The 18,545-nt window shown below is 37.4% G+C and overlaps 1 protein-coding gene across 5 annotated transcripts; it reads left to right on the top strand.

Moving 5' to 3' along the window:
- The first annotated feature begins 237 nt into the window (after positions 1 to 237).
- SLC25A16 (solute carrier family 25 member 16) lies at positions 238 to 17,113 on the top strand. 5 transcript variants are annotated; one of them, XM_086752324.1, is made up of 9 exons: positions 238 to 455; positions 1,207 to 1,299; positions 3,517 to 3,650; positions 5,301 to 5,364; positions 11,192 to 11,313; positions 11,849 to 11,915; positions 12,726 to 12,888; positions 13,744 to 13,812; positions 15,496 to 17,113. In XM_086752324.1, exons 1-9 carry the CDS (start codon positions 362 to 364, stop codon positions 15,650 to 15,652), a joined length of 963 nt encoding a protein of 320 aa, XP_086608450.1. In that variant the 5' UTR covers positions 238 to 361; the 3' UTR covers positions 15,653 to 17,113. The 5 variants fall into 5 exon arrangements, with proteins under 5 accessions (XP_086608450.1, XP_086608453.1, XP_086608452.1 ...); XM_086752327.1 differs by lacking the exon at positions 3,517 to 3,650 and having other exon boundaries at positions 11,235 to 11,313; XM_086752326.1 differs by lacking the exons at positions 13,744 to 13,812; positions 15,496 to 17,113 and adding an exon at positions 13,452 to 13,731.
- The last annotated feature ends 1,432 nt before the right edge of the window (positions 17,114 to 18,545 follow it).

Here is an 18,545-nt window from a genome sequence, read left to right as displayed (position 1 = left end):
GCTTAACTCAAGCTGGTTAGGCTTTGGCTGCACACCCCTACGGATCTAAAACCAGGTATTGGTTGGAGAAGGGCCTGGATGGCCGGTTTCAAGCAGCGGCCCCAAGCAAACGCCGCGCACCGGCACCGGGGGCGGGGAGGCGGTGGAGGGGCGGGCCGGGCCGGGCCGTGCCGCGCCGCCGCCGCCTCTGACGCGATCGGCAGGCGCCGCGGCGCGGCCCCGCGGTGCTCGACCATGGCTCGGCGCGGCCGGGACGGCAGTGACGGCGCGGGCCGCCCCGAGCTCCGCCCCGGCACCGCGCCTCGCCCGTTCGCCGCCTGAGGCAGCCGCCGCCGCCGCCTCCCGCACCCAGCCCTGCCCCATGGCTTCCCCGGCGGCGGCGGGGCCCGGCGCCGCGTTGCCTCCGGGCGCGGCGCGCCGCGATTTCTACTGGCTGCGCTCCTTCATCGCCGGAGGTGGGTGCCCCGGGCCGGCCCCCGCTCCGTCTCCGCGGGCTGCCGGGGGCGGGAGGCCGGGCTTTGCCGGGGGAGCCGAGCCGGGGGGCGGTGCGGCGGAGGTCACTTGCGTGTCAGCGCCCCCGGTAAAACTGCGGCGAAGAGCCCCGAGCATTTCGCCCGTTCCGAGAGCCCAGAGCCTCCTTGGGCGCGGGGAAGGTGGGCTGAAGATGAAGGTGGGGGACAGCCTAGCAAGCACAACCCCGCGTGATTCATCTCTGAGAGAAAAAAAAAAAACCACAAAACCCTGTTTGTTCGTCCTGTGGGGTGCTGTGCCAGCTGTCTGGTTTGCGAGGGGGCAGGAAGGTGTTGTGTTTATTGAAAGTTTTCACGTCAGGCTGTGGGGTCTGGCTCGGGGGTAGCGCAGGGTGCACGGCCGACACGTAGGCTGCTCCTCTGGGAGAGCAGCTATGGCTGTTTTCCACAGAAGGGATGGAGGAGAACTCCTGGGTAACTTTATCTGAAAGGTGTAGCTGAGCGATGGTGGCCTGGGTTTATATAATCAGGAAAAGTAGCTTATACATTTCATTAAGGCTTTAAGGCATTAGTAACATACTTCTAATAGAGGCTCTTTACCTGTCATTGAGGCTTTTTCCAGTTCCTGAGTTTCCTCTCCCTTCCATTTAAAAGTACCTTAGAAAAATTCCTTATTTTTCTGCTGATGTAAAGAACTATTGCATCCGGTCACTTTTCTTTTTCCCCTCTTGGAAAGGTGTTGCAGGATGTTGTGCCAAAACAACTACTGCACCACTGGATCGAGTAAAGATTTTGCTGCAAGCTCATAACCACCATTACAAACATCTAGGTAAGATGGCTGCTGCCTGTACAATTTTGGGTTTTAAATGCAATGTGTATGGTTTGGGTATGCTGATTTATTCACTGACGTGGCTGATCAGAAAAGGCGCGCATCGGACAGAAGGCTGTATCTGTCTGATCGGTCTCTGTGCCACTATTTAAAAAGAAAAAAAGAAAGCCTCATGTGAGTGAGTTGCCACATTGGTTGATGCGTTTGAGATTGAGATGTCAGAATAACTCTCAATAAGGCATGTAAGAGCTGGGCTTGGTCTTCCACTTCCCGAAGCCAGCAGGAGACTGGTGTTCACAGGTTCAAAGCTTGGATCGTTTATGTAAAAACTGGCAGGGCTGGTAACTGCTGCAGTCTGCTAGAGTGACTGCCAGTTCCCAGGGGCTGTGGGAACCGGTGCTTTGCAGAGCTTGGTAGCCCTCATTGCGAGACAGCGACCGCCGAATCTTGCAAGAACTGGCTTATGCTTGCAAACAGCAGCGTGGCTGACGCAAACTGAAGATAGAAGCGGATTTATGCTTGGCGTAAGGTACAGGTGATCTGCATGCGGCGTCTGTGTTGCATCATGGTGAGAGAATAAACTTGGGGTTGCCAGTACGTTCAGAACCATTCTGTGTGGGGCTGTAACAGTGCCCTCTTGTGCATAGTATTTGAGTTATTTTATGTCATCTGCTCTTGAAATATGTCATAATTTAAGTGTGTTACGGTTGTCAAGGAAAAGAAATATTTGGGTTGGTTAATTTTACATGTAATGAAACTTTGGAATTTTTAACTTAGACACTAAGTTTTTTTGAAAGGCTAGGAAAATGAATCTTGAAACAAAATTCATTGGATATGTATTCGCTTCCGCATACCAAAAAGGGAAACACAAGTAATGTGGTATTTTGGTGACACAGGCGCAAAAGGATGCACTAAAATCTGCAGTCTAAGAATTGAAGGCTGAAATAATTGATTTGACCGATACTTTAAAATTTTCTGTTTCCTTTGTACTGTGTCATAATTGGCAAGTAAAATCTTATGCTCTTCCCTGTTTGGGGGTTTTAGATATGATGCTGATTATTAAAAATGTGTCTGACTTGAATGCATGTCCTTGTTACATGTAGGCAAAAAAGAAAATTGAGTGGATGGGATACCTGTAAGTGCAGAGACACGATGGATTAGTTCATCGAAGTCCTCACTCAGTGTTTTTACTGCCTGTGCTCTGTGGAGTTCGTGCCACATGGATCTTGGAGCATATCTTTTAAGAAATAAAAACAATAACTCATCATTGCAGGGTAGAGAGAAATTCTAATCATGGCATAAGTATTTTCAGAGGCATATAATAACCGTGACATCTTAAAAATACATTCAATACTGTATTCTTAGAACCTCAGAGACTAATTAATACTTGTTTTATTTAAACCTCTAATGAAAGTTTGTCAACTACTTTTTTTTTTCTGCCTGAAAGATGTGTAAGCCTTTTTATTGTTCAGTTCTTAAATTATTAAGTAGTTGCATATGAATGAAAACTGTTTAACTGTTACATATTATTAATTTAAAAAAAAAAAGTCAATGTGATAGTAATTGTGTATAACTAATGATATGTTTATAATAAAACTGTAGGTTTTGCCCAAACTTTGTGTGATCTTGCATTATTTCCCACCTATTAAATGGGAATGGGATTGCTTCTTGTTGCAACAACTCTGGGACAGGAAGTGTTTAAGTTACAAGTAATGAGAGTCTTAAACTTGTTTACTTCATTTCCTCAGTGCTGGCATTTGATCTGTTACTTAGCATGTAGTAATGTTGGATTGCTTTCCCATAGTTTTAGATTTTTAAGTATTTATTTATTTATTTATTTCGAATTGTCTGACTAGCAAGTCAACTGGTTTCCTTCCATCTGTTGCTCGTGTGAGTTTCTGGGGGTGGATAGTGTCATCTGCCATAGGATTGCATGCAGTCCAGGCAAGTCGTGGGGCCTTGAATTGCGTGAATTCTGAAAGAGGTCCACTGCGTCTGGGAGGTGAGAAAGCTGATAAAACTTAACCTGAAACATCCTCCTCCTGGCAATGTTTGGGCATTGAAAGTGGATTTTCCACTCTCCCTAGTTACATAAGCAACATAATCCAGCCTGAGTTCTATGCATACTTTCTTATTGTCAGTTATATTTGCTTGATTTTTTTTTATTTCCCTCCCTCCAGTGTAATTGTTAAATACCTCTTTTTGTATTGCTGGCAGGAGTGTTTTCTACGTTGTGCGCTGTCCCCAAAAAGGAAGGTTACCTTGGGCTGTATAAAGGAAACGGGGCAATGATGATTAGAATATTTCCATATGGCGCAATTCAGTTTATGGCATTTGACCAATATAAAAAGGTAGTTGAATTTATTTTGTTTTCCTTTTCTTATTTTTCTGCGTACAATGAATACAGATTCTAAGTGATCAAAACTAACTGTCTTATTAATTAGCTGCATGTCTTTTCTAAGGTTATTTAACTTTATATGAATCTACCCATTAAAAATGTCAGGGCAACAGCGAAACTTTTTTCACTGTTGCTTAAGGAGAAAAAATCCCACTGATTTTGGTACCTTTGTATTGTTGAGAATAATACTTTTTTTTTTTTTTTTTTTAACAGAAGGAAAAGGTAATCTAAAGTCTGCTGCTATTTGTATTGCTGTAAGGGTAGCCCTTTGTGAATAATGTAGGAAAAAATGTAAAATGGAACCTGTTTATTCTATCGTGTTGGGATTCTTAGTACTTGATGGATGGAATAACTTGAAAGTTTGTCTGGATATGACTGTTACATTTGACCTGGCAAATGACTATGTCAGGCTCTAGATAAAAATTATCCGGAAGAGCAAATGCTCATTTCGGGGTCCCACAAGATTTGTGGATTCCTTTCTGCTCTCGTGCATTTACTCTTTAATACTAAGTACATAATGAATCCCTGCAACATCTTCTGGAGGTCAGGTGTTAGCATGAACATGTTTTTAAACATTGCTTGTATTTGGTGACAAATACCGTGTTAGCAATGAGGAATTCTGTGTTTGAAAGAACAGATTTAGTACCCAGTAAAGTAAATTGCATGATCTTTACTGAAGACAGTGAGATTGAAATTGTGATTCTCTTCCCTAAAGAGCAAATTTCAGAAGACTATTACAGAAAAAGTGACTGTAATGAGTTTCATGTGTTCTTTTTTTTTGTGGTGTAGTCATAAATGCTGTTGTTCTATGCTTTTTTTTTTAATGTTACATTGAATAAAAGACTGCCTGCCATGCTTCATAATGAAATGACTTATAAATCTGCAAATTTCAAGAAACCATTTAGCATCATAGCAGTTTCTTTTACCTATTAATTGATAACAAACATTAAAGATGTTTTGCAGGAATGCATAAAAGGGAAAAAAAACCCCCAGAATTCTTAAAGAAGGAAGATAACTTCATATCTTCTTTGTAGTAGAAACTGCTTCTTAAATAGTCTGTTATTTGATAAAAGCCTGGAAACTAATTTCTAACTTCCTTCCAAGACATAATGTAACTAAGGAAGTTCTTGCTCTCAAGTGCTTGTCTGATTTTTCTCTTTTTTTTTTCTTTTTTTTTTTTAAATCCAGTTAAACAATGTCTTAAAAATTATCTTCATAGCAGTACATTTCACATGCTGCGTATGGGAGAAAAATTTGCTCATCTCAAAAGTGTCACTTTTCAACTTTGCTCAGTGTCCTTTGCTCTCTATCATGCAACAAGGACAGTACTCAGTTTGCCTTGTTTGACACACATTAAAGATAACTAACTAAACAATTAATCTAGTTTCTGAAGTAAGCAGTACAAATACTCTCAACCAATCATTCTGCCTTGTTAGTGGAATTCTAGCACTTTCATGTTTTTAATAAGCTGGTTACAGCAGCAATGTTCAGAAAACTGTTCTTGGAACGAGCTAGAGTTTGCGTTAATGTGCTAATAAACTGTGTGATGTACTTCACTGTATCTTCTGGTATACAGCTATTGTAAATATTCCATATTTTGTAGGTAATAAAGAAACGACTTGGGATTTCAGGCCATGTGCATCGATTAATGGCTGGATCCATGGCAGGTATAGTTTTGTACTTGGATTTCAGACACCCCTTTTGCTGAAAAGTTAATATTTGTTTAGAGGATGATTTGATGTGTTTTCAGGTCAAACTGTTGCAAATTTGTATTAAGCAAAAATACTAGTAAATGGTTAATGTAACAAGTAGTTGCCTAATTGAAAAGAGTATTCTTTAAAATGTATTTGTTCAAGCATTGAATTCTGTGCTGTGTTGTAAAGCACAGCTTTTACAGTGTGTTTATTATGGCTTTTAAAGAATGGTAAATCCAGTGTCATCAAAACGAAGTATAAAGATGCAAGTTTTAGTAGAATTGGCTCGTCAGCCTGTCTGCCATTACTACTAGGTTGAATACAAGCCCCTCTAAATAGAGAGAAGTGCAGCACCTTAGATGGATGGATTCTTTGGGTTTGCCAGAAATGTCTGTCCTGTTCAATATCCAACGCAGTATTGTCATGATACTCTTTAAATCATGTGTGTGAACATTAAAAAACATCATTTATCAACTAATGTAATAGTAGTAGAAAAACCCATTTGTAAACTGCCAGTATATAGTATGAGTATACATTTCTGTTTTCTTCTCACTAGTCATTCAGCCACAAGTAGCAAAGAAAAAACAGGGAAAGGTAAATAATAGTGGACTGATTTTTAATCAAGGTGGTGTGCTTCATGTGTTTTTACTTTGTAAAACAGGCTTAATACTGCCTAGTGACAGTCCTTAAATAGTTGTGACATGAATATTGATATTTAGCTTCTTTTGGAATAAAAATAATGAGGTTTGTTAATACTACCTTTAGTTAAACTAGGGAGACCTTATGAAAGTATTTTGGCTTTGCATGCCATCATAGGAAAAGGAAAGAGAGGTAAATGAAACAATTCAAATACCCTAAAAACTAGCAAAAGTAATTTGGCAAGATATGTTCCAGAACTCGACTGGCTTTCTGTCTGAAAGAAGTGGAAAAAATACATAGGTTTTTTTTTCTTTATTTCTTTCCTCTTGGCTTTAATAGTACTAAAAAACACTTTTTTTTTTCCTTTTTCTTTCTCTTCCCCCCTCCCCCCCCCCCCCCCCTTCCCCAAAAGCTTATTAGCTTTTTCAGGAGCCTTGTCAAAGACCTGGGACCTGGCTTGTGAGGCACTGTGAAAACACTGAATAATCAGCTTAACTCTGTCAGTGTTGGACATGCTGGAATTCTTTGCATAGATAAATTAATAGCATCTGGCATAGTTTTAATCACCTTACTGGTTAAATCTGTTTTGTGTGGTTAGAGTACAAGAAATAAAATTAATTTACAGTACTATCTGGAAACCATGCTCGAATGAAATGCTTTGTGTGTTGCATTTAAGTACAATATACTCAATGAAGCCCAAAACTGCGTAGATGAGCTAGACTTAGGTGTGCAGTGAAATGAATGTAGCAGTCAGGAATAGTAATAGCATCACATGTGAGTGTCCTACTGTTTGTTTATGAGGTGAGGTTAACCGTTTTTTTCGGATATTCATTAGATAAAAGAAAGGAGGGTTTATATTGAGTATGCCAAGAAGATATGGAGGAGGAAGGAGGCATTAAGAAGAGTGTAGAGTTTGAAATCTGATACAGAAGTTCGTTTTTTTGTTTGTTTGTTTTTTTTCAGATTGAGGACTTTTAAAAGCATTTGTTAATGTTTCTTGCTTTAACTCCTGTGGCTTAATCTCTTGCTGGCTCCCGTACGGGATATTATTCTGTTTCTTCCAAGTTTAAATGAGTAAAGGAGAAGGTATGCTGCATGCACCCCAATGTTGGTGGAAAGGGCTCTTCACAGTTTCCTGGAACGCAATATTATGTAGTTGAAAATGGGTAACTTGTTTCCTTTTCCTTTTTGTCCCCTCTGCACCATCTAGCCGCACAACTGTCTGCTTTCACTTCCGTGTACGGTACTGGTACTTAAATCTTGCTTATGTCAGTGTTTCCGACATTACTAGCAGTCAACAGACCTGAATCAACTTCAAAGTAGTGGGAAACATTTGAGTATCTTCTGTAACTGATAAACAGGATCAAAAGCATATCCACGGGGAAAAACAAGGCAATGAGGATGGGGGTCGTGGAGTGAGAGAAAAGAAAAACGTATTGTAATGCATATATTTAAGGAGGCCAAGTTAAAGTTACTGTGGAAACTTTAACTCTGAATTTCCTGAGTCTTGTGTGATTCAAATTTCAGCTGTAACACCTCATTAACAGATAAATGGTCTATAACTTCTTTTAAGGAAAGACAGAGCTGGGGAGAAGATAGAGAAATCATAGAGGTCAGCGGGGTTTAGGAAACAAAATGATCAAGTAACATCTGTATCATAGGATGATTTTGCAAATCTCATTTTTGTTTTGTTTTCTAATTGAAAAATCTGAATTAGAACACAGAAATGTGTTACTTTCTCCCCGGCACTTAATTAACTTAACATCTAGGGTTTTTTGGCTTTTTTTTTTTTTTTTTAAAATCTAGAATAAACTCAAGTTTCATGAAACTAATACAGAAAGCATGTTTTTGTTTTAATCTTTTTACTTTTAGTAAAAGTGATTGGAAAATAGCACTGATCTAGGAGGATACCGTCTCAATTTTAAATAGTATGTAATTTACAGTTACCTATTTGAGTCACCATTTTAAAATAACCTGTGCTGTTTATTTCTGAATTGCACCTGAAGAAAGAATCAGAATTCTATATAGGAGGTCTAGAAATATTAGGACTTGTAAATTAGGCAGTTCTTTAGCCTGTCTGATAAATATTCTTTTGTCATTAGCTATTTTTCTGTATGTATAGTTCCCGAAGCTTTGTTTTGTTCAGAAGATGCCTCCTTGGTAAATTAATCTTTATACTAGTTAAGAAGGATATCTTCTGCAGTTCAAGGCTGTGACTTGTGCTTATCACTTTTTGAGCTGTATATCTCTGAATCACCTGGTAGTACTTAATTTGATCTACATAGTTACTGTTAAAGTACAAAGAGCATGATACAGAAGTCATAAAAACTTGTGTATCAGATATGTTTGCGGTACCTGATCTTTGTAAATGTATTTCACTTGGGTTTTTTTCTTGCTCCAGATGTTTTTTTTTTTAATTTTTATTTAAAAAAAAAAAAGAAAACTACTGAGAATAGAGGAATAGTAGGGAAATCAGGAGACAGAGAGAAATCCCTATACAGCTAATCTCACTGTTAACTCCCGGAGCCTGGGAAGAAAATCAAGGACAGTCTAATTCCTGTTGAGCTTCATTTACACTAAGTCTCAGTAAAGTTCTGTGTAAACCACTGTCTTGTTGCCAAGAGTGGTCAAAAGTGCTTGAGGACAAGATGGTAAATGAAGAATGGTCTTTCCCTGACTTCCAACTCAGCATTTGCAATGAAAGTCTGCTGTTTTTGAAGCACTTCCTTAAAGAAGGGAGAAGCTACATTATTATGATTGTTTGAGATCAGACACTGGGAATTGCAGTGTGTTTCTCAACTGTTGAGAGACTTCCAATTCTGTCCTGTTTAACCAACCATGGGAGAGATTTTTATTTGGCTCAACTTTCATGATTTGCAGTAGACTGTGCTTCCTGGAGATGAGGAATTAGCCTGAAGATGCTTTGGTCAGACTCCTGGTAACTCATAATATTTAGGGAGTAGAGATGTGTCCCAAAGCTGGCCGCCATTCCTCCCAGAAAGGACAGTGTCTTTTCTGAGCCCCAAAGGAAATCTTGATCCCTTGTATGGACATTTTGCTTATATGAACAGCAAGTAGTAATGTGGCATCTCCCAGTTGCTTTAAGAAAGCCTATTTTGTGGCTGATGTTAGAAAAACTTTTTTTTTTTTTTCCTTCAGAATTAATGGCTAAAGGTTTTTAAGATTTTTTTTTTTAAAGATCCTATCTTAATCATTACTACGTATGGTTTCTTTCAGTTCCATCTGTTTTTTTTTTTTCAATTGTACTGTTTTTGACCTGTGTTCACTAGTTAGTCCTGGATACATATCAGTGCATGATTGGGAAGAGAAAAGGGATAGAGTTGTCTGTTTTCTGAAGTGGGATGACTTTCCTGTGAACTCCCAAGCTCTGTAAAAGCTCTATTTATCTTTGAAAATTTTTTAACCTGCTTGAATTTGTCAATTTTACAATATTTCTGGAGATCTCAGGCAATTCATTAGGAAAATGCTGTAGTCTGAGGGATTGCATTTAATAATGTAGGTCAGAGGAAACAGTCCTAAAGTTGCTTTAGTGTTTTGCAGCTTCCAACTTTTGAACCCTATGGGTGAGACAACATCAGAAATCAACTACAGATGTCTGCTTTTTGTTCAGAGGAATCATCCAAAATCTCTGGAAGACATGTTTTTGTCTTCCAAAATAAATTACTGGCAGGATACTCCAGAAGGCAACAAAATTTATTCTCAATTGACAGCTGACCAGTGTCAGCTTTTTGGATAGCTCGCTTAGGGTGCTCTTTTTTTTTTTTCCTCCCCATCTAATCCTGGTATCTTCTGTTGAAGTTGTTTGGGGTTTTTTTTGTTGTTGTTGTTTTGGTTTGGTTTTTTTTTTGGTTTTTTTTTTTGTTTTTTTTTCTCTCCAGACATAAGTTATGAAGAGTTTATTTGCTGGAGTTGTGTTCTGCTTGGGATTTGTTGCTGGGTGTTGTTTTGTTTGGTTTTCTTTTGTTCCCCCCTCCCCCGTTGTGGTTTTCTGCTGACCTTGTGGAAAGGAGGGGAAATCATACACCTACAAAAAGAGATATCGTTAATAGACTCTTAAAACTTAAGAGGAAGTGGCAATTTCCTGTCAGCATAAAAAGTGTGCTTATCTTTTGTATGACCAATTTTAAGGATGATGTTTAGCTAAATCAGAGTGGCTGCCAGAAAACAATATCAATCACAAAGGTTTTTTGCTCTCTTGTTCTCCTTTTCCCAATTTTTTTGTTGTTGTTGTTTAGTGATGGTGGTATACCACCAGAAAATGATGACTGTTTTTATTACATAGCTTTAACTATTCCCTTCAAGACATTTGTTACCAATTGAGTGTTTTACCTCAAAAGCTATCAGTAGGAAGAAATCTGTTATTCAGGTAACTGTTAGAGGAGTTGTTCTCTGTACTGGAGTTATGTTTCCAAAATTACAAGTTGGTCAGCATCTAATCAGTTTTGAAGCAGTTCATAACTGGATGAATCCTAAGGTTTGATTTTGTTGGCATCTTAAGTCTAGAAATAGCTTTTTTGGTCAGAGTTTTAAAACAGGAATGCTGGTGTAACATCAACTATTAAAATGCAGTAATGCAGCACAGTTAAGTACTCTTCATCAGTACAATTCTGACTTTATTTTAAATGTCATTAGAATATATTTAGTATTTTCAGATGCAGTAGGTAGATCTATGTATCTATATCCAGTAATCACATAGAATTCTGACACAACCTTTTTGAAATTAAACATGTAAATTTGGTGGTTTGATTTTTTTTTTTTTAAGGTATGGTAGAATTAGGCTTCATGGTTGCAATCCAGTAAAGCTGATGCACTTGATTAGCGTGATGTTTCAGAGCCATGGACTTAAATAGGGTGAATACATGTGAATACAGTTAGGCCCATAAATCTTTGGAGAATCAAGGCCTAGGTGTGCAGCTTCAGTGAACACCAAGTATACACATAAATCTCGTGTGTGTTGCTGAAGTTAGTGTTGTGATTTGCTGATTGTAAGTGTCTAAGTCTTAAATCTTTAACAAAATAATTTGTATATGCTACTATATTCACTGCCACAGAAGGAAATTCTGATTTTCAAAGTAATCCTAGAATCAGATAAGGTGTAGGTGAGTTTTGTTTGCTTGTTTTGTTTTTGTTTTTAATAAAGGTATTACAGCAGTGATTTGTACTTACCCTCTTGATATGGTTAGAGTTCGTCTGGCGTTTCAAGTAAAAGGGGAACACAAGTACATGGGAATTATCCATGCATTCAAGATGATTTACACAAAGGTATTTTTTCTTTTAATCTTCAGTCCTGTCAAAGCAAAATACGCTCTTTAGAATGTTGCACTGCATTGAAAATAGTGGCATGGTGGAAAATAACATGACTTCGTTGCGTGCACATTGGTTTTTTTAATGTAAAAAATTATCTGGATGCTTCCTTCTACTTAGGCTGCTAAGATGTAGCTAAGACTCATGTAAGTGGGAGGTCAAAAACAGCAGAAAAGTTGCTTTTCAAGAACAAGTAGTAATAATACAAAAAAAAATTGGGGAGGAGGGATATGTATAATGCAGAAATGTCTCCTAGATTTTGATGTTGGATGTGGATTTTTCTCCTTTATTTTAACTTCTTTGTCTCCTATGAAGCCAGGCAGTTGTGCCCTCAATTCTTCAGGCACAAGGAATGGAACTTGATGTTAGCTCTGTGGTGCTAGATGATGCTAGTCAGATTGCTGTCATCTGAATCTGTAGGAACAGTCGTGTGACTTGTTAAGATATTTGTTGTATTTCTTGCCACAAATGTACTTGTATTTTTCTTTCAAAGGAAGGTGGTTTTAGTGGGTTCTACAGAGGGCTGATGCCAACTGTTGTAGGAATGGCGCCATATGCGGGTAAGTTAAAAACGGAACATAGCAGTCCTTCAGAAGTTATGTGCGCTACTAAATTTAACTAATATACTTGCACGTCTTGTTAATTAGCTTCTGTTAAAATAAAGGATTCTCATTTTTACTCGAATGGAGAGGGGAGGCCAGTAGAAACATTTGCAACTCTTCAATCTTAATCTAGAATTGATCGATGCGTGTTAAAGCATCTTCAGTAGGCAAAAAGTCTGGCTTTTCTGAACCTCGGAGTTGAGAGGGAGAGGAGTAAAGCAGTGGTTCTTCCTCTTCTGCCTCCCAGTTTTCCCACAAGAGGGCATGTAGGATATTTCTCTCAAACAGGTAGATCCATGAGAGAGTGCTCTATGCGTGGAGACTTAGAGCCTCTGTATTGGCTCCATCTCCTGGTGACTTTTATGTAAATACTTACACAAGCTAAAGCAGTGGGTGCCGTGGGATGGAGGAACATCAGAACTGCCCAGCTAAACTACGCTCATTCTTAAAAGATGAGAGATGTTCTTGAGTTAAAAAGACTTTAGAAGCTATTCTTAACAGCAATCTAGTAATTTAAAACCCGCAGTCTAGCTTATTTAAAGCATTATTTTAATGTTAGTTATAAACACTAATTCATTTGGACAGAAGTTACTGGAGAAGTTAAAAATATTATTTGTCTCTTTCTTTCTGCTTAAGAAAAACTTCTAAAAGAATTGGAAAATAGTTTCATTTTGTAATTGCAGCTTTTTGGTTATGATGATGATGCATCAACAAATAGTTTGCGCTTTTTTTTTTTGTGAAAGTACATAAAATTAAATTTCCTTTTAGGTTTTTCATTTTTTACCTTTGGTACCTTAAAGAGCATTGGACTTGCTCAAGCACCTAACTTGCTTGGACGGCCTTCATTAGATAATCCCGATGTCTTAGTTTTGAAAACACATGTAAATCTGCTGTGTGGTGGCATAGCTGGAGCAATAGCTCAGACGATATCGTAAGTTTGGGTATTGTTTTATTTTTCTATATAGCTGTTAATTCTAAAAAAACTTTTACCTGAGAATATGATTTTATATAAGTCTAGTTATTAGTAAGGTTTTAAAATCAGGTTAATCGGACACTGAAATTCAGTTATTTCCTATTGTTTCACTTAGTAAATATCTATTTAATACTCTATATCTTTAAAGATATATGCATTGAGTAAATTAAAAAAAAAATCAGATAAATCTTCTAAAATCAGTTGGAATCTTGTGCTATGAAATTTTGACTATGAAAATAATTTGCAGAATTTTATTATTCCAATTTGTTTTCAAAACAATGTAACCCGTGAAGCCATAGAATTAAAACAAAACAAGTCTTAGATATTGTGTTTGGCATTACTTTTTGAAATTACTTTGCCTGCTTTCTCCATTCTCATGCTGTCCTTGTCATATTTTATTTTGTCCATAAAATAATTTAATTTAATGAACTTACACAGCATCATTTTTTAAAAAAAATCACTGCATTACAAATGTCATTTTTATATTAATTCTTAAATTGTTAATTTTATTTTTGATTCAGGTGTCTTCTCCCTCCAGCATTTTACAGACTGTTTTATACTCTCACCTGATCTTCATGTGTCTTCCTTACTCGTGGCAAATTGAATATATTAAGAGATCTGATTTGCTGGTTTTGGTTGTATAAGGGAAGTCTCCCTGTTAGGAGAACTTTCAGCTGTGTTGAGAATCTGAGCCGGATTCCTTACTCACTGAAAAGGGAGACTGGAGGTTGCACATGGACTTCTTTGTATTCTTTTAAAAACAATATTCATCACACATCTGGTTGAACTGCTGTTCAAATATCTCCTCTGTAGATATCCCCTTGATGTAACCCGTAGGCGAATGCAGTTAGGAGCGGTTCTCCCAGACTCTGAAAAGTGCCTGTAAGTATTTTATTTTCATCTGTAGGAACTGAATTCTTTGGTGTCTGAGCAAAGTTAAATTCATAGTTTTAAAGTTAAAACCAAACAAACAAATAAAAAAAACCCCCAAACTACTATGTTGTTGATTTCTTCAGTCTTTTAATGAATAGGTTTCCACAGAGACATTATCACTCTGAGGTTAAAAAAACCCACCTGAAATCACAATGGCACTTCTGTTATTAATACTGTGTTTGTATTAGTAACATTTTAAAAAAAAAAATTAACTCAACTTGCAATGTCTTTCTTTAATTTCGGCAGGATCCCTAAGAGAGACTGCATGCTTCTACTGAAATGAAATGTTTGAAAGTGTTTTTTATGGTGCAGAATCTGTTCCATAAGATGATTTTGCATAATACTGTTTTATTTGATGTTTCTTGCATTGATGGTAATGTCCCACATCCCACACGTAGTTGGGTTCCTTCAGTAGAAGTGCAAGTACCGTAATATCCTTAAAATCATAGTATTAAATCAGCTCTCATCTTTAAAAACTTTCTGAATTTCAAATTGCCTCACCCAAATTCAATTCCAGGACAGTTTTCTCTTGGTTACTTTCAGTCTTGTGGAATTGTTTGAATCCAGAATGATTCAGTGTGAACCTCCCACTTACTAACAGTAGTCTGTCTTAGTGATCTTTCATAAAGAACCTAGGTGTTGCTTGCTGTGAAAGTTGCTGTTCTGTTTTCCTTAGCAGCCTTAATGGTTTTTTGCTTGGCTATTTCTATTCCAGATATTTCAAAATAATAATGTGTTAAATGTTCTTGGGGTTTTTACTTTCTGCGTTTGAGAACTACTTTAACAGATATTAGACTTCCCACTTTAACAATATTGTTGTGACTGCGTTTGGAGAGAGCTATACTTTAAAGGAGAGTAGACATATATGTCTTTAGAGGATGAGACAATTAAACAACCAGGAAGTCTTGAAGCTTTGAGGCATATGGAAGATGTTCTCCAAGGGCAATGTCTTTAATAGCTTGGAAATATTGAGCACCTTATAGATGTTTGTTTTTTTTTTTTACATTGCTTTTAACATCCATTTGCTCAGTTTCAGTGTAAGTGTGTGAGGAAAATCGTTCTCCTTGCATATACACTGCAAATTCTGCTTTTAATAAGGTCAAATATTATATATGTAAATTCTAGCACTTCTTGTTTGAGAGAAACTACTAGGTCTTTGTGATGGTGGAGGAAGCTACACACGTGCAAGATGTAGAATACAAAACTAAACACAAATTTTATATGCAGAGCTTTGGAAGGATGGGTAGTATGATCGAGTGTTCCAAGAAGGAGATTGCAATACAAGCCTAAATACTGATCTTTAACGCAAAAAGTGTGTGCGCTACATTGGGCAAATTATGCTTCTGTTACTCTGTATTAGATTTGTAAGTACTGATTCTTCTCAGCTCCTTCCTGCCAGATAGGGTGCCATTCTGGTGTAAAATGTCACAATACAGCTTCTTTCCAGTTCCCAGCCCTTGTGGCCAAATCTCTTGCAGAAGCTCAGAAAGCCTTAAGACTGTAATGCTTTGCTCTATAGAGTCCCAGGGGGTTTTCTCCATAACAACCAAGTAAAACAAGTGTTTTTAAATGAAGTTATTTTGACTATTGAATATGTGTATCCAATAATGACTTGAGTTCTTATTTTTCCAGTACGATGGTGCAGACTCTGAAGTATGTGTATCAACAACATGGAATACGAAGAGGATTATACCGTGGCTTATCTCTAAACTATATTCGTTGTATTCCTTCCCAGGCTGTGGCTTTTACCACATACGAACTTATGAAACAATTCTTGCACCTGAACTAATGTTTTGGTTTTTTTTTTTTTTTTTTACAAGACTTTCCTGTTAAATACACTATCAGCTCTCAAATTATATTACTTGAAGTTTAAAAAAAACCAAAACTATATGTTACTGTGGAACTGCTATTGTCTGACGTTTTTATTTGCCAAAATGTGGTTAATTTCCTGGAGTCAAACCAGCAAGACAGATCAAAATAAACCTTAGTTAGCTATAAACATTTTTTTTTGCACTTGATCTTCTAGGCTTCATTAGATTAATGTTAATAATGACACAGTTTTAAAATTACACCCACATTTTATATGGGTTTCAAGCTGTTAGTTATTTAGCTTTATCACCATTCCAGGAGTTACACACATGGCTATGTTGCTTTTTAAGCTAGTAGTTAGACATCTGTTCTTCAAGAATAAAACTGAACAAACTGATTTGAACGACATGCAATGATTTTCATACTCGGAATACTTGCCAGCTCTGTAGAAGTTGAACTCAGCAGACCACAACTTAAGCATTTTTTAATTCTTTTTTTTTGTACAAGTTTTCTGTTTGCAAGAACAATGCATATATCCTCAGATGGGTACATATGGAAGTCTCTTCAGACATTTCAATTAAAAATGTATGACAAGATGTAACGTTATTAGAAATCTTGCAATTTGGTAACCAGTTTCTTGGCATACACTGTATTCTGAAAAATGCTGTATCTTCACAAATAAAACCAGGGGGAACTTTTACTGTGACAAGTGCTAGAAAAGATCTCCTTAAGGCAGTTAGCATGGGCCTAATCTTACAAGGCATTCCTGTACCTTTTCTTTGGAGCTGAATGTTCTCGATCCAGTTTATTGAAGGCTGAGTTTTTTATGTACTTTCCAGTACTAGCTCGTGTAAACAGGTTTGTCCCTACTGTAAAACATGGCGACAAACAAGACTGCATGCTGCTGAATTTACTTATTTAGGCATATGGACCATATTCAACTTCTCGTGCAGGAAAAGAAAATGAAGATTGTATTGGAGTACTCTATATGTGTATATGTACTGTTTCTGAAGTATGGTATGCAATAGACTATTACATGTTTTCCTCCTCATACAAAAGGAATTGTGTAGGGAATTGTTTTCCAGACTTGTTTATACATGATTTGCATTTGTACTCTTGATTTTACTCACCCGATTCAGGAAACTGTAAAACATTTACTTTAAGTGATGTAAGTTATTTATTTATTGTAAATATTTTAGCAGTGTCTTTTAAGAATTGGTAATGGTTATGTTAAGTGATGGATGGTAAGATCAATTTGCTTAATTTTGACAAATTTGACAAACTGGATTTTGGGTTACATATTCAATACCAACTTTTGTGGCTTAATCCCCCCCCCAGTTTCTTAAAAATATGTATTTCTTTGATATTTAACAGTGTAGCTATGGACACAGAGAATGAGATGCATTTGAATTTATTTTATTAAAAATTTTCAACTAATGTCTTTGTGTGATTTGTGTGTGTTGCAGCCAGAAAGAATGTGTATTTCTAGAATTATCTGTATTTTTGCCCTTGTGGGTAAATTTGCATAACATTGTCATTCTTAATTAGAGACAACAAATAACATTTTTCATCTGATCTTTAGTTTCACTTAAAGGAAAACTAACCGATATAATAGTGAATTTTAATGTTTTAAAGTCCTTGTAATACAGCTAAATCCACTGTATTTAAAAAAAAAAAAAAAGAGGTCATTTATTTTCCTGTATTGTTTTACTGTGTGAACAAATAAGCGTCTTCTCAGGTTCTTTGTCATGTTAATACTGTTCAGGATGTTTAAATTCAGAATTTTACATCTTAATTTTACTAAAAGTGCTATATTTGAGGAATTCAAGTAAGTTTGAGCTGTTATGAAAAGTTAAGCAGTTTTTATGCAGAATAAAGCAGAATCCAGCATATTTGCTCTTGAGAGGGAAAGAGCACTAAAAAGGTTTGGTATTTTTCTGCATTTCACAGACTCTCTCTGGAGATTCCCCAGACTGCTTGGATTTTAGTGAACTTCAAAGAAATATTTAAAATATATTTTGTACTTTTATAACCATGTTCTGTTATTTTTTTTTTTTAGTGTATGAAATGTATCGGCAACATGCAAGGCTACAGAACACGAGGTTATCAAGTGTACAAAGGGAAAATATTTATGTAATCTCTTGTAGTACCAAATTGTGTGACTGTGCATTTAGTAGTATTGACACATAACTGTTACACTACACGTAAGCTTATATTAAATGCTCTGCAATGGAAGGTGACATGAATGTAGATTACTGCATGTGTTTCAGGACCATCCCAAAGAAAATTAAAGGGGCTAATTAAGTACGTTCTCACCTTTTAAAATTCAAGCATTGATCCTGTGGGGATGTCTGACCATGGGCCAACACTGTTGTCTTTGCAGGACTACAGCCTCATACTATTTCCCAACGCTTGGCTACATTAAAGAGATATAAAACCAAAGTCTTAATACATCATTTTCCTGACATTTAAACTAGAGAGCAGTCATACTGATGTGTTAAAGACAGATTTAATACCTGTGTCGTTCAGCCTTTGCTAGAAGTGATAGTTTCAGATCCAGAATGCTTTGCTGAAGCAGTGGTTTTGTGGCCAAAAAAAAAAGCAAAGAAAGGACATCGGTGTATCTGAAACGCCTGTATCGCCTCAGAAAGCCTCTGTCTGTCAGTGAATAGCCCCGAATGTAACGCCACATTCTTATCAGCGCTCGAGCTGAGATTCACCCATAAGCAGCTGGGAGCAAAAGCCACTTCTGATTTTACCTCCTACTGTTGCACTGCTATCAGAAGAGGGGCCGCGGCTGCGGCAGCCCATAGTGCTGTGGCAATAACGGCAGGGGGGGCTGGGGACGGTCCCCTCCGGCACGGCACGGTCCC

The sequence above is a fragment of the Chlamydotis macqueenii genome, chromosome 7 (genome assembly GCF_036417535.1).
Source record: "Chlamydotis macqueenii isolate bChlMac1 chromosome 7, bChlMac1.mat, whole genome shotgun sequence".
Taxonomy (NCBI): Eukaryota; Metazoa; Chordata; class Aves; order Otidiformes; family Otididae; genus Chlamydotis; species Chlamydotis macqueenii.
The sequence above is the reverse complement of the archived record's forward strand: the minus strand, read 5'-3'. Positions and strand labels throughout refer to the sequence as shown.